At 36.9% G+C, this 16,646-nt stretch overlaps 1 protein-coding gene across 17 annotated transcripts in view; it reads left to right on the top strand.

Moving 5' to 3' along the window:
- KDM6A (lysine demethylase 6A) overlaps positions 1 to 16,646 on the top strand; it is a 117,511-nt gene that overhangs the window by 62,957 nt on the left and 37,908 nt on the right. For 7 of the 17 annotated variants that reach the window (XR_001922132.2, XR_001922127.1, XR_001922130.1 and 4 more), the window contains 9 exons: positions 1,813 to 1,906; positions 6,357 to 6,483; positions 9,073 to 9,171; positions 9,533 to 9,752; positions 10,320 to 10,454; positions 10,898 to 11,053; positions 11,692 to 11,787; positions 13,696 to 13,800; positions 14,402 to 14,797. Coding sequence is in view for 8 of the 17 variants with exons in the window: in XM_018084064.2 (XP_017939553.1) it covers positions 1,813 to 1,906; positions 6,357 to 6,483; positions 9,073 to 9,171; positions 9,533 to 9,752; positions 10,320 to 10,454; positions 10,898 to 11,053; positions 11,692 to 11,787; positions 13,696 to 13,800; positions 14,402 to 14,797 (1,428 nt within the window). In the remaining 9 variants the exon portion in view is untranslated. The remainder of the gene's footprint in view (positions 1 to 1,812; positions 1,907 to 6,356; positions 6,484 to 9,072; positions 9,172 to 9,532; positions 9,753 to 10,319; positions 10,455 to 10,897; positions 11,054 to 11,691; positions 11,788 to 13,695; positions 13,801 to 14,401; positions 14,798 to 16,646) is intronic. The other 10 variants (XR_003212939.2, XR_001922131.1, XM_008922853.3 and 7 more) reach the window with 3 other exon arrangements.

The following is a 16,646-nucleotide window of genomic DNA, read 5'->3' as shown; positions in this document are numbered from 1 at the left end:
TGTTGTGTTTGGTTCTCCTCCCCTTTTGCATTTCTAAGACCATTCATGATGCAGCCAAACATTAAAGACTATTGATCTTTGGAATTAACATATAGATATAAGGGAAAGTTCTTCACTGGCAGGGTGATGAGGCACTGGAACAGTTGCCCAAAGAAGTTGTGGCTGCTCCATCCCTGGAAGTGTTCAAGGCCAGGTTGGATGTGGCTCTGAGCAACGTGGTCTAGTGGAAGGTGTCCCTGCCCATGGCAGGGAGGTTGGAATGAGATGGTCTTTAAGGTCCCTTCCAACCTAAACCATTCTGATTCTATGAAATAAAAGCAAAAAATATTCCAAACCTGAAAAACATGCTCTATTTTAATAGATATTTCTGATTCTTCCCCAGCATGTAAACATCTTTTTCAAAATGTGAATATTAGGCACTAACATTTACCTATTTGACATCTGGATTGCTGCCTCTGCTCTCATGCTCTACAGTGAACTTCTGTTCATTTGCTTATTATCCTTCATAGTCATAAACTACAAATTTTGTTCCCAATGCTAAATTTAAAGTTTTTTCCTGATTGTTTTTCTTTTGCTGGACATGGATATTTTATTTATTTATATTATTTGTTTTCTTACCAGTTGTCTGCATTTCATGAACACCAATTAAAAATCTTTCCTACCAACTTCCCCTTGTTCCATTTGAAAGTATGTAATTGCTGCTTTAATTTTTCTTCCTGACTAGAATAAGGTTTTAAAATCACCAGAGTTGTCTTTTGTGATTTTTGAGATTTCAAGAACCTAATGACATTTTTAACTTCTAGTAGGTATTTATGCTGTTTAGAGTCCCTTTTAAAGCACCAGTACTCATTACTGTGCACTCTGTGCTTAAAACAAATGTAACTAAGCCACGGTCATTTGCATTTAGGTGGCCCCATTTCTTTTAATATGCTCTTCATCTGTTTGCCTGGATGAAGTGTACTGTTGATTATCTGAAAGCATATTCGTGGGAGAGGAGGAACAGAACTGAACATTTAAAATACATTCACTGTTAAGCAATTATTGTTAGAAAATGCAAAGTTAAATGCTGACATTACTACCAAATAATTCATCTGTTGAGAAATCTTAGCCTTTAATATATACAAAATAGCTCATACTGTTCAGTGAAGTCAATAAAGACTCCAATCCTAACCTGTAAATGTGTTTTATGTACCAGCACCTGTTTGTATAGGGAGTTATGAATTGAGTGTTTCCAGGCTCTAAGCACACTTAAACTATATAGTAGATAATAAAATGGCATACCTTCATTACCTAGGCACAGTCCTTTTAGTTTTGCATATGGTGGGACTCTTAGTAGGACAACAAATATGTTGAAAGAGGCAGCTCAAATATACCAAAGGAAGGGAAGAGGCAAAATTATACCAGCCACCAATTAATGATGATCTTCACTTCTGTTACAGATTTCCTGGGAGGAATTTGTGTAGGGTTTTCTCAGATGTACACTCACATTCAAGTATTCCCCTTAAAAGCAGAATATTCATTTTAGAGTAAAAAGCATAATGCATGTATGAGGAGTTGACCAAATTTAATAATTTTCAAGTTTCTCTCAATTCTTTTCCGTAGTCAGTTTATATTAAATACTATATTTATGGAAGTTATTCTCCTACCATATATATACGTCACTCATTAAAGCTTTCATATGCACTGTATGCAAAAAAAAATTCTAGAATTTTTTGTCAATGTGTTTGTGTGCTGTCAGTGCTGTGAAATCGTTGCTATTGGTGATCTGTTGTAAGCTCTATGATTAATCCATTTACTTTTTTCCTTTTGCAGAGAAAGTATCACTCTGCAAAGGAAGCTTATGAACAGCTTTTGCAGATCGAAAACCTTCCTGCACAAGTAAAAGCAACTGTCTTACAGCAGTTAGGTATGTAAAATTAACTTTTATTTTTCCTCTGTGTTTCGTTTTTCCATCTTTGCCTTCAGCAGTGTTGTTTAAGGCTCCATTTCCAAAGGAGTCTTAGACACACTGAGTATGATACGTGAGATTTTTCACCCAAAATAGAATATGTAAGAGTAGATAATAAAGTAAATAAGAGAGGAGGAAAATATTTTAATTAAACTTAGAAAATTAAAAGGCTTCTAGACTTACTGCAGTATGTGTGTTCCAGATTTTGGGCAATGAGGGGGTGGGCTTTCAGAGAAAGAGTGCAGCAGTTGGAATTCTGTGTTCTCTGTTCTGCCTCCAATAACATCCCTTGAAAAGCCAGGCTAAATGCAGTAAACCAAAATACTCTTCTCTGTTGCAGACTAGAAGAACATGGCAATTGAAAAATTTAGCTTTTCTTTCTCTCTAGTTTATGCTACGTAATGAAAACCCATTTCTGTAACTAAAAGGTTTATCATCAGATTCCATAAAAGAAAACACATAAAAAACTGAAAAGGAATTATTTTTTAAAAATTGTCATTTTCCATTTTTTATAGAAAGCTGCTAAATAATTTTTAGACCAAAATTTCTAGTGGATGGGTAGAATAAAACAGTTGTGTCCTATATACCTTATAAAATATTTCCAGAATATTTTGTTAAAATTGTTCAACCCAGTGCAAAACTTCTTCATTCACCTTCTCCATGTTCTTCATCTAATTTATTATTCTAAATATTAATTTAGCCTGCTTATGCCCATTTTTATTTTTTTTCCCTCTTTACATAGTGGTCATTTAACTCAGATTTGTAACTGGCACCAAGCTGTGGCCACAGTGCTTTCTTTTTTCTGTAATGAAGGTTGTGTGTGGATTTGGAGTGGGATATTTTTTCATCTGTGACAGAATGTCAAAATTGATGGGCTAATTTTGAGTCATCTGTGTATGAAATGAAAATGAAACTGTGGGAGGAATTCACTGCAGGACTCTGGGTGCTGCTCTTTTTGCTGTCACAGGACAGTGTTGCTTATATTTCAATAAGCCCTTTGAATTTATTTTTTTAGCTTGGTATTATGTCACCAAGCATAAATTGTCAGCACTTTCATCCAGAAGGGCTGTACATCTGATCAGTGGAAGACAGGCTTCTCAAAAGAGCTGACCAGTTCTTTTTCAGCTCTGTTTGATGTATGTTACCACAATAGAAGCAAAGGCACATGGCTGTATTCATAAAATCCTGCCACAGGTCTCTGTGTGAGCAGTAAGAGCAGTGACTTTGAGAATTGTCTGCTGTCTGAAAAGTGGATTAACTGTCTTTATTCAACCAGCATAGGTCAACCAGTTTTGTTGTGTGGGTAGCTTCTCTGTGGAGAAAGGGATAGAGTGGTCTTAACCAGAATATTCAAGGAATAATGCCATTTCTTCTCTGTTAACAGTGGTATTTATCAGAGTGTGGTGTTTATCGCAGGTTTAGTCTTTAGCAGCTGTGACTGTGGAGGAGAACCCTGTGATTCCCAGATAAACATATACCCAGTTGAGCTGATTGATGCTGACTAGCTCAGGTAGACATAATAGTAAGATCTGTACAGTTGGATAAGAACAGTTTGTTTCTTCTTTTTTTTGCTGTTCCATTTGCTTTCCAGACAACAGTTCTCTTCACCATTTTGCCCAAAATTACATTAAATTAATGAGACTGAAGATCTAATCTGTCCCAGTATACTTTGTCCAGTTTTACTCAGCTGTTGCATAAGGAAGAGTATAACAACAAAATAAGTGCTTAGAGGTTCCCAAAGCACTCTTCCATTAATTTTTGGCTAGGGGCATTCCTAGATGGTGTCCATGTGATTGGATGAGACATCATGAGGTGCTGGAAGGGGGAAGAGGTTCATCTCCTCAAAAACAATGATGTTTACTGGGGAAAAGTGATTGCCACAGGTTCAGCATGAGAGTGATAAGCATTAAAAAGGCCACTCTACACAAGCACATCAGAAGGATTTGTTCCAAATCACATTGTAAAGACCTGGAAAAGAGCATGGAACATTTGTGAAGTGTGGACAAAATCCATGGTTTTGTATTAAAAATGTCCCCAAGAGTGGAAGAGTGATCACTGTACTGGTTAAGAGTTGGAGTTAGGTCTTCCAAGTGGGAAACTGCACAGCTTGCCAGGGGTTTTCCATCACTGCCTTTATGTGTGTTCTTCACTTCATGCACAAGAGCAGATGTAGTTTCCTTTACCCGTGCTATTCTAGTGGAGAACTTTTGTTTGCTCTCCCTCTCTTGCTTTCTGCCTTTTTCACCTCCCTGCAGAGAAGGATAAAACTGGGAAGCAACCCTTGTTTCAGCAGTGAAACCAGACAGGGATTGCTGTTTCTCATTTCTGTCTCCTAGAAATAGATTTGTTCTTTTTATCAGTGAACCTCAATAAAGATCTCCTGAAGATACAGCATGTTATCTTTCAATCCAGCAAGGTTCTGATGAAACAGAAAATAGGCACACAACATTTCCAGCGATACAGGAAATTGTTTAATGTCTTTTTTTTACTCTTGTTTGTAATCCCTGAACTATTACTTTCATCTCAGGCTTTGCCTGGCACAGCACCTGATACACATATCCTTAACGAACAGTTACACAGGTGAATTCTGATAACCAACCTCACATAAGCCTTTTTTCTTAAAGCATGAGTATCTTCTGTATTCTTAAGAACATCAGAGACTTGGGATTTGAATCAAAATCGTAGCTTGTTTACTAAGTTCATGACAGAAAGTTGTGTATGTTTTATGTCTCTGCAAAAATCCCTGGGTTTTTTTACTTCCTTTTTTTTTCCCTGATTGGTAGAGTTCTGACTTGATTGATCTTCAGTCATGATAAAGTACTTTTCTTTTCAGTACTGTAACCTAACCTGGCTCCTAACCTGGCATTTTTTGCAGTCTATGAAATATTTGAACTACAACTTGTGACCACAGTTCCCAACTGATATTTCTTAAAATACCTCAGGCAGATGTTGTTCAGTAGATGTGATTTTATTTTTGATTGCTATTATTAAAGCTTGGAAGTTTGCAGAAATGTTGTGGTGTCTGTTGACAGCTGTGAGCCCAAGGAATAAAAAAACAAGCTGTATAGAACAGGTAGAATAAAATACTTAAGGTATAGTCTAATTACAGAGAGTGAAGTAAAGCTACAACTACTCTTCAGGTCAGTTCTCAGTCTTACCTACTTTGTCTGGCATTTCAGATGAGATCTGAATCTGATCCTTTGATACTACCTTGTAGTTAGACTTTATCAAAAAGCTTAGATAAGCTTAAGGTGCTGAAGTTTAGCTCACAGAGGTTTTAAATGAACGTACAGTGCAGCTTTGTGCACAATTCTGTAGGTAACTAGAGCTTTATACAAACCCTGGGTATTTTATGAAATTGGTATCATAGTGTCCCACAAGGGACCATTTATGGCTGAGAGACTGTAAACACATAGGGGCAGTCCTTTGTCACATCTTACACCTTGCCAGTGTTGGCTGAAAAGTAGTGGATTGTTAAAACAAACACATGGATATTGAGGGAACAGCAAGACATTGCTGAGCATTGTGGTACGATGTGATTTCAGCAAACAGGCTGCCTGCCACAAAGGGTTTCCTTGTTTGTACTCATTGTATGAACAGCACTGAGATGGTTTTGTGGCTGCTTGAAGGAATTCCATCTGAGCACAGAGGCAGATGAGGAGCAGCCTGAGAAGATGATGAAGGTGCTTTATTTGGAATGGTAACCAAGCCTTGCGTCAGTGCCAGAGCAGAGATGTGTTTTAATTGCATGTAAAATTCTGTTTGGGAGAAAGGATTGTGGGAGGCCTTTAAAGTGGGGATGAATAACTTGTCTAATGTAATGAAAGAAGAAAAGGCCTTTGAAAGAATATGATGTGTGGTTAGATGAATTTGTTATGTAGATGAGAGGTGATGGCATTTGTCAAGGTGAACAGGAAGGATGTTGTAGTAATGAAGATGAAATGACAGTGTAAGAAAGCTTTAAGTGGAGATGCAAAATATCTTAGTCAAAATGTAGATACAGGTCAAATATGAGAATTTAGAAGAAAAGGAGTAAACATAATGTGTAGATATTATATATGTTATATATATATCACATAATTGATATGTATGACAGAGAGAATGGTGGTGGCATTTTTCAGTGTCTGGGTAGGTATCTGTGTTCAGAGGAGGAGAGAGTATACATTTTCAGATTCACTTTTTGTATTAGAAGATTGAGCAGTTCATAATTATGCTACTAATCTCATAGAAAATTATTTAAACAAAAAAAATCCTTTAACAGTACATTCATAATATTATATGTAAGTGATGTTATTGTTTGGTATTCCTGTTTTTAAAGAGACACCAATGCTATCCATATCCTGCTGTGCCAAAGTATTAAATGGTCCTGGGGAATTTCACTTCTACCATTTATGGATTCTTTTTGTAGGCTGGATGCATCACACCGTGGATCAGCTTGGAGACAAGGCAACCAAGGAAAGCTATGCTATACAGTATCTCCAGAAATCTCTAGAAGCAGATCCAAATTCTGGTCAATCCTGGTATTTCCTTGGAAGGTGAGAAAAGACTTTGTAGACACTGTAACTAGATTTGTAAATTTTTTTGAGGATACTCATTATTGTGGGTATTTTACACTGTTTTTCTTCTTAATCCTTTCAGAGGAAAATTGAAGGGAAAGGATATATGAATGTACTGGAGTCTTACATTTTCTGGGAAGTGTATAAAAAGACAAGGTGCTAACATATTTGGGATGAATATAGATTAGAAACTGAAATTAAGTATGTTACCCAAGTGGTCCTGCTTTTTTTGTAGTTATTATTCAGTCTGCACATTTACAGTAATCTGAATATGCCCTGCCTGGTTTTACCTGTTTCTCCTCTTCCTCCCACGTCTTCTATTCTCTCTCTCTTTTTTGTAAATTGTTACTTTTTTCATACCTTTTTCACAGTTCTTTTGCTCTTCATTTTCTCAGAATCCCCCTTCTAATCTCAATCAGCTTTTGCACTAAAATACAAATATTTTCCTAGGTATACATCCATTTATAAAGTACATACAGTGCAACTGTCCATTAGGCCAAGATAGCTCAGACTAATCTATTCTAATTTCTATTTAAGTGTTCTGTAATTTTTTACTTTAAGACAGTAACATACTCCCAGATGTAAGTCATATCGATTGAATGAGTTTTCTTGGTCTCCTGTTTAAGACAATAGAGTACTTTACACAAACCAGCAGTAACTATTGAAATAATCAGGTTTTGGAGAAATCTTTGAGGACAATTCAAGTCCATATGAGAACAGACCAGTTCTGTTGAGAAATACAGCAGAAAAGAATGAGGCAAAAATAATATCCTGGCCTCAGTATCTTCCAGGTGATGTTCTTGGAGATTCTGATCAAATACAACTGGAACCTATTTTTGGTTTTGTCATGCCAATCCCATTCTTCCCACTGTTCCTGTAGGACAGGGCTCTTCAGCCAGCTGAGGGAGTGTGTGCAGGCTGAGGGAAGGACACCTGCACTGAAGGGCAAAGGGCAGATGTGGAGGGAAAAGGGAAGGGAAGCCAGGGATCACCTGGCTCATCTGATCTTCCACTGGGCTGAAATCCTATTTTTCCTTCAGTAGTCCCATTGCACGTGCTGTGAGTTGAGTTCTCAGGCAGCAGGACAGAGCCAGGACTCCATGAACTGTTTGTGTGCAGCTGCTCTGCTCCAGCTCCTGCGGTGCCACAGCTTACACGTGGTCACAGTGAAACCCAGGACTGTGCAGACAAGGGGGGGAAATGCAGGAAATAGGGTGGAAAATTTAGTTGGAGCATCTCTCATATTTTGCAGGGAGGATTAGAGCAAAAATGCTTCTTGTGCCCCGTTTTTCCATTGCATACAGTGGCAGAAGAGGAAAGAAAGTGTTTTATGGGGCTGTGCATTTACTTTTTCCTTCTTCATGTATTCCCTTGTGTAATTCCTTCCTCTGCTGGTAGTTGGTTTAAATCTACCTTCAAAAACATATCACCACCACCCTCCTCTCCACTGGAAAAACTCCATCACCCTAAGTTTTGTTGGGGGCCTCATGTCAGTGCTGTTCTAATGAGAGGCTTTATGTATCTGATAAGCAAGCAGAGTGAAGCATGTCTATTGGAAATTGGGTTAGACTGTAATTAAAATGATATTCTGAAACATTGTATTCAGGCTTAATGGAGTTTTTAGGCAAAGTAATGCTGTATTTTATTGTATTCCTTTCCTAGTGTGCCTCAAAAATACTTGAAATTGAGTGTAGCATGTTTGACAAACCTTTGCCTGTACTGTTCTGCTTGGTTTTTATTTTTTACTAGAATAAATTTTCTGATGCTATTTATGTGTTTTGAAAGTTGTCAGTTATTTTTACAACAGTGAAACTTGTTACAAACAATATAAGACACAGCTGTTACAGATTAAACTAGTAAATGTATATATACAGATATTTGATCTTGGCTTTATTTGAAGCTTTTGATTTTAAAACAGTGGGTAATTATTCCCTGTGGTATAATTGTAGTTCCCTTTAATGCCAGAATACCTTTGAATTTGTATGTGAAAAATACTAAAGTAAGAAATTATAAAAACATTCAGAGTAGCACAATTTGGTGATTTGTATGTGCAGTACAAGTAACTGGTTTGTTTTTCATTAATTGAATATTATTGAGATGCAAGAAATGCACATAAAAAGCTTCCCAGGCAATCAGGAACCATCCTCACTGAGTTGGTCAATATCTCCCAATAATTCTGTCTTGCAGAACGTTAAGTTTTATAACCATTTGTTTGATGAAATAGGTAACTTAGTTGTTTCTTTATAATGCTGTCTGTAGATAAACATTGTTCTCATTGACTGATAAGCTATCACAAGGGAAAGGCATGTAAGTCTTTTGAATATGGTGTGACTGTTTTCCTTACAAACACAGTGATCTTGGGTTTAAGTAGTTTCGGTGTACTTCTCAAATGTATAATTAGTAATACATGTTAAGATGTTTTAGTCTGCTTATGTCTGGCATTCAGAAACAGCGAGTGATGAGTGTGTGTGTTTGCATGACTTAACGTTTATCAAATCAGTCGTGGTCAGCCATCCTCAATGATTACCTTCTATAAATATTACCAAAGTTCTTTTTCTCTCCTCCTAGGTGCTATTCAAGTATTGGGAAAGTTCAGGATGCCTTTATATCTTATAGGCAATCTATTGATAAATCAGAAGCAAGTGCAGATACATGGTGTTCTATAGGGTAAGGACGATACAGGGTAATACAGTGGTATTATTCCATGCTAATATATATATAAATAAAGAATATCAGCTTTTTAACTATTTTGTGTGCTGAGTGACTGTAAAGCTTTTTTTAATTTATACCTTCATGTTGTCAGACTTGTCTGATATGAAGTTTAAATAATGAATTTATTTTCTCAATCCTTTAAAATACTAAATATGCCGCGTATAGATGAATTTTGCATGTTAAAATTGTATACATTGTTTTCTGTGGTTTATATGTTGCCAAAGTTAATTGGGGGGGGAGGAGGATGTGTATTATTTGGGTTGTTTGTATTTTGACTTTGTTATTAATTCTCCACTTCACTAATCTTTCTATTCAGTGTGCTGTACCAACAGCAAAATCAGCCTATGGATGCTTTACAGGCCTATATCTGTGCTGTACAATTGGACCATGGCCATGCTGCAGCCTGGATGGACCTAGGCACACTCTATGAGTCCTGCAACCAGCCTCAGGATGCCATTAAATGCTACTTAAATGCAACTAGGAGCAAAAATTGTAGTAATACCTCTGCACTTGCAGCACGGATAAAGTATTTACAGGTAAAACTAATGTTTTTAAGAAGGGGGAAATAACTCTTCCAAATACACAGCAGAGGGGAGGGGAGAAGTAACACACAAGTTTAACTTGAAATTGTTTGTGGTGTGTATAACCTGTTTTCATGTGTATTGTAAGCATATCATAGCCTGTAATATTTTATTTCTTCATTTTTAAGTGGAACTTAATTCCTTATAAACCCTATTTTGCACATTTAATCAAAACATACTGTTTTACATCACTTTGCTTTTTTTCTTTGTATTGTCTACATTTTTAAGTTCTCATAACATATAGTGAGAATACGCACACACTATCTTTTCACTCTTGTTTGCAATTTCAGAAAAAAAAGGAATTATGAGACCTCTGAATCCAGAGCTCATCTTTGTTCTGATTCTCACAAAGGTTTATATTCTGGTTACCCTCTTTATACTTAGCACCTTTCTAAAACCCCAAATTTTAAATCTGTCCTCTCTTTAAGACATAATTAGCTACAGCATTTAGGAAGATTTCATGGACTTGCTCTTACTAAAGTAGGCTTGTGTTAAATTTGCTTTTTACATAATTTTTCCTAGGCTCAGTTGTGTAACCTTCCACAAGGTAGTCTACAGAATAAAACTAAATTACTTCCTAGTATTGAGGAGGCATGGAGCCTACCAATCCCCGCAGAGCTTACCTCCAGGCAGGGTGCCATGAACACAGCACAGCAGGTGAGAAGTTGGGTTATGTTCTGCAGGTGCCCAGCTTTAAGGGTTCTTTACAATCGGTAGTGGTCAAGCTTATTTTATTGAGCACAGGATTGGCTTTTATTTAAAAAAAGGCCTTTGATTTATTTGCAAAGGGATATTAGATCAAGAAGCTCCCTACAATGTGGGAGAAGTATGGGGGTACCAATTTAGAACCTTTGTGGATTTTCATGATTTTAAAAGGTTTCATCTTAAATAGAAATGCTGCAGTGGTTTAATAATCCCGTGAAAGGTACACATTCCTCCATTGATGACCATATGGAAACTGATTTTTCAGTTATTGAGATCAGCTTCAGAATATCTACTCGGCCCTTTTAAAACATGTGGGCTGTTAAAATTATAAAATTTAAAGGAAAGCATTAAGAATATATAGAACCATATTTTTGTCTTCCTTCTGTGATTCTTAGGCTTGTAAACCTCATCATCCAAATACTGAACCTGTACTAGGCCTCACTCAAACACCAATTTCACAGCAATCCTTGCCACTACACATGATTCCTTCTAGCCAAGTAGATGACCTGACCAGTCCTGCCAAGAGGAAAAGAACATCTAGTCCAACAAAGGTATATATTCCGATGAACTAGAGCCCCCTACCAAAATTATATGGAAATATGTATTCAAATGATGCAGCATGCACAGAATTTGTGCTGTAAATTTTAATCCTTTGGCATCAAGGTGGGGAATGTTTTTAGAAATTTTAAAAAGGATTTTTTCAGTGATGTGTTTAATCAGATTCCAGTTTAGACATAAGGGCAGTGCAGGTCAGTGGCACTATACTGCAGTCATAGCTGTGTAAGGGAAGAAGTACAATTGTAGTCTGATGGTGGAGAGGGAGACAATCATGTCATCCTGTCTATTGCCTTTGCTTATATTTAGAATTCAAGTGTTTCATCATCATGTAATAGTGTTACAGTAGATAAAGTATTCAGTTTTAAAAGTAGCATACATTTAAGTTAATTGCATAATTTGATTTGCTTGTTTCTCGTTATGATATTGGGTATCATTAACTTTTTCCTCAGACTACTCTGATACTGTTGGGAATGGTAGAATGAGACTTGGTATATTTTAGTGTATTTTTTTTTATATTGTTATCCTTGAAACAATGACTAGTTCTTTCATAAGCAAGATAAAATCTAGATAGTAAAAGAAATTAGGTTGACCCTTTGATAGTCACACATTTTAATGTAATGTTTTCTCTCAGAATACTTCAGATGTTTGGAGCAGTGGCCATACAGTGTCACATCCTCCTGTACAGCAACAAATTCATTCTTGGTGCTTGACACCACAGAAATTACAGGTAGGTATGGAAGATCTTCAGAAACTCTGATATATTTTTTGTTCCTTTCCTTTTTCCTTTTAAGAAAATAAATCTGGGATATGTTTCAGTTTCACATTTCTGAAATTCAGTGTGAAATACTTCCCAAATAATTCCCAGGGTGTAGTTCAAGTTGTTCTAATATTTATGGCTTCTCTAGGTGAGATTAGTTCTGTAGTAAAATAAATGATCTCTGGCAGAAACTGAACACTTACATTGTATGAATTCTATAATTTATAAGGTAAGAACATACAGTAGCTCTTTTTTCTTACGATGTTTTAAAGATAGGTATGCAAATTGTCACACTTTCATGCCAAGTGAGTTCTGTGAGTTGCTGTAATGTGGGGGATATTGAAAGAGGTGAAGTATTGTAATATAATCTTCTTTTCCTCTGAGGTAGCTTCTTGTATCAAACTGCATAAACAAACAACCACATTCTACAGAATGCAATTACTCAAATGAAATCTGGTACTGCTTTTCTGTCTTTATGTCATCTAATACAGTTATATGAAATGATCAATTTTAGTTTGGAAATCTTATTTCAGGTATTTTTTGTTATGATATTTTGTTGTCTCTTCAGTTCATTAGTGCATGCTGTGAACTTCAGCAGGAATTCCATATTTTGAAAATCAGGCCTAGCTGGAAACTTTCACTCATGTATTGCAGATACTGCTTTGCATGCAAAGAAAAATAGAAGGGAACACAGTGCAGATGCAGACAAGGCATTCTGATTGACTGAGCAGTGTTCTCCTCAATTCCAGTATAGTTCTTCTGCTGTTTCTCTGAACAATATTGGCTTTATTATACTGTATAATTTTCCCTTCCCTCTTCCTCCCACCTCCCCACCGCTTTGGTCCTTCCTCAGTCATTCTTCTGGATCTCTCCCTCTCCAAGCATTCTCATTATTTCTCTCTGCTCATTTTACATCCTGCTACTTTTTCCCCCTTTTCACTTTCACCTTTTTCCAGATCCAACTTCCTCCTCTAAGCGGAACCTAAGTTCTAAGTACACTTGCTGGACTTGCTGGCAATAGCTTGACCAAATTCCAGCATATATGAATAGGAAAGCCAAAAACAGATGGTAAAAGAGGAGAGTGAATAAAACCTTTATTACATCTTCGAAGTTGGCAGCTTAGAGGCTGGATGGATATGGCATGTTATATATACATATATAACATACATGTATTTCTGTCTTACTCATTGCAGTCCCTTCCAGAGGGACTTCAGAATGGAAGCTACTGTTAATCCAGGGAGCTTGGCATGAACATCCTGTTTTTAAGTCATACCACTTGAAAGCAGCAGACTTACTGGTAGAATGATGGGATGTACTGAGTAGCTAAAAATGAATAAAAAGATCAAATCTTTTGGTAACAGACATTTAAATTTATCAGCTGCAAACAAGATCAGTATTGTAACAAGATATTGCGCTCTCTAATTAAGTTACATAGTTTTCTGGGTTTGTTTTTTATATTTTCTGAAGAAATTTTCGTGTGTGAATATAGGTTTAATTAACTTTGTGATGAACAGTATTAATAAAAGAATAGCACAGTACAAAAAGGTGCTAAAGTATACATAATTACGATAAGAATTCCATATAATCATACTTGAATGTAGTTTTCTTTTACGGTACCAGCACACTTAATTTTAGTGTGGTAATAATAATTATGCGCTCAAATAATTTACAGAGTCTCTTCAGTTTTAGTAACTGGTGATAAGGTTTGGTTGCAGAATAGTGTAAGGAAAGATGTTTCAGTCTGCAGCAGAAATCTCAGAATTGTTTTCAGCTTTATAAGTCTTGCCTTCGTGGGTACTTTTTAATATTGTATGCAAGAAAGTTATTAAAAAGCCCATGCAATTTTAACAATTCTGAACCACACTGCTGTTTTTTTAGCACTTGGAACAGCTGCGTGCAAACCGAAATAATCTAAATCCAGCACAGAAACTTATGCTGGAACAGCTGGAGAGTCAGTTTGTCTTGATGCAGCAACACCAGCAGGTGAGAACAAAAATATTTTTTCTCTTTTACAAGACTTTTCTCAGTAATGGTGCCTGTTGTGTTTCTTGAATTCTGAATAATTTCTGTTGTACAGAGTTCTCGTGCCTTTTGCTGCGTTGCATTAATTTATCTTTTCTTGTATAAAGTACAGTTGTGGATTAGCAGTTGAAACATAATGGGCTTAGCTGTGTTTTATTATAGGGCTGCCAGATAATGTAAAAATTTTCAAGCCACAGTTTTCAACTGAAGTGAGTGGACACATCTGAAAGGAGTCTTACTTTAAAAACACGCAGTCATAGTGAGCGGTACTGCAGGATCTCTCTCCTCCTGTCCTTGTTCACTTCTCTCTCTCTCTCGGTGTCCAGTTTCAGCAGTAAAATACTCAAACTGAAGGGCTCAGAAGAAAAGTGTGCTGATAGCTTTACCTTTAAATTTACTCAGCACTCTTATGAGCATGACAGTCATCTCGGTTCTCAAAAGCAACCGTGAAGATGTGTCAAATTGGAATTGGCCAGTGCAGTAAAAGTACACAAACATTGCATGATCCTTACTTTCTTAATTCTGCAGCCAACATTCTTGTGCTTTGTTCCCGTTCCGTTAGATGAGACAAACAGGAGTTGCACAGGTACGATCTACTGGAATTCCTAATGGGCCAACAGCTGATTCATCACTGCCTACAAACTCTGTCTCTGGCCAGCAGCCGCAGGTTGCTCTGACCAGAGTGCCTAACGTCGCTCAGCGTGGAATCCGTCCCGCCTGCCCCGGGCAGCCCATGGCTAATGGACCCTTTCCAGCAGGCCCCGTTCCCTGCAGCACAGCAAGAACGCTGGGTAGTACAGACACTATTTTGATAGGCAATAATCACATAACAGAAAGTGGAAGTAATGGAAACGTGCCTTACCCGCAGCGAAACGCACTCACTCTACCTCATAACCGCACAAACCTGACCAGCAGCGCAGAGGAGCCGTGGAAAAACCAACTATCTAACTCCACTCAGGTACAGCTTCAGTTTGCTCATAGAGTGCACTAAGGGGGCTTCAAGAGCAAGGCACTGCCTGACTGCCTGAAGTCTGTCATTTGTAAATGCACGTTTTCTAGAGTTGACGACCTAGATGCAAATAAAACATACACTAGGCTTTACGTTACTTTTTATTGTTGAAAATCTATGTATTAAATCAGCTCCTTTCAGGATAAAGGAAATGATGATAAATCAAAGAGGGCAGTTCCATACTGCTCAGCTGCCTGCCTTTGCAGAAAACTTTCTTAAAAATGAATTCTTGTACGTCTTTTTGTTGCTTCTTTAATGTGAAACGTCGTGACTTTGTTTTTCATGTAGGAGGAACGTGCATATGTCATGGGAAGCTGAATGTCATAGTTGTTTTTGACATTACATTGTTGCCATGATGTAATCATTACCATATTTTGTTCCCATGTGATCTTTCAAAGTTACTGTCTGGCATTTAGTACCACAGAGTTACTTGCAGAAAAATACTATAATGCCAGTAACAATCCATAGGGATTGAAGTGTGTGAGTAAGGGTGTTTTGTGTATATGTGTTAGAACTTGAAGATGGAGCTTTTTTTTTAAAATTCCAGCCTAATTGTCTCTCTTCCAAGACATACTTTGTGATATGTAATGAGTTCTATAGGAAGATACCCTAATGGTTTAATTCACTTTTACCAGATGGGTTATATGGTTGATACGATACCACTTTGTTCCTCAAAACTGCACACATTTCTTGTTTAATTAATATTGCATGTTACTTTAACGCTGAAGAATTGAGAGTGGGCTTTAGTACAGACATACATAGATACTTAACTGCACATACACTTCAACAAAGGCTGAGAAGACACTGAAACATCTTGTGTAAAACATGGTTATTCAAAATTAAAACAGTGTTATGATTTGTAAAAGTTTCCACTATATAAGCAGTACTGTTTACATCATTTATAAACATGGCAGGGGGATGTGGAACCTGTTCACCACATTACCTCTTGCTTGAATTAGAATTCACTTTGCTATTTGCTCTATATATATTGCTTAAGAGGTATCTGCTTCATGTTAGGTGTCTGTTGTGCTAGTTCCATAAAGTAGGCAAGTAATAAATCACAACAGGAGTTGGCCCCTTTCTGTGGAGATGATGTTTTTGGGAGGGCTGGGTACCTGCTGCAAGCAAAGCTTGTGATGCCATTCCCTGTACCCATTGCATCTTTGTTCTGCATGTATTCAGAAAACAAGGTCTCAGCAGAGTTTCTGAGTCTGTAACATTCTCCACAGGTACCAGATGAACTCTTGATTTAAAGAACTATTTATCAGTAATTAAGCTACATAGAGGAATTAAGAAATTACGTATACAGGTGTGACATGTATAATGCAGTTTGTAATTAACAAAAACATTTTGCCTATAATATGTGTAGCAACACTTCTGAAAGACAAGTGAAAACCAGACCAGGAGGAAACTTCATCACAGTTGGGATCCTGCAAAGTGGATCCTTTCCAAAAATCTCGGTTCCAAGTAAATATAAAAATGGGTTCTTTCACCAGTTTCTCACATTGGCTCAAAGCTAAGGAATCATTTAAACATGCAACAATGTAATTGTAGGTTTGGGAATTTATAATTAAATGTTTAACACAGCAGTTGTTACCCTGAAATCAGTTATGTAAGCATCAGCTTTGCAGTCATTGATATATATACCATTTATTAGGAAACTGAGCTCTCTGCTTGGTACAGTTGATGTGTGCTGTAAATGTCAAGGCTTAGATTTTCTATGAGGTGTTGTTTCAGTTGTTGTTTCAGTTGTGTCCAGTTAATGATGAGTAGCAGCATTTCTTTAAAATATCCATGT

Source organism: Manacus vitellinus, unplaced genomic scaffold, assembly GCF_001715985.3.
Source record: "Manacus vitellinus isolate BGI_N305 unplaced genomic scaffold, ASM171598v3 scaffold_7_pilon, whole genome shotgun sequence".
Lineage (NCBI taxonomy): Eukaryota > Metazoa > Chordata > Aves > Passeriformes > Pipridae > Manacus > Manacus vitellinus.
The sequence above is the reverse complement of the archived record's forward strand: the minus strand, read 5'-3'. Positions and strand labels throughout refer to the sequence as shown.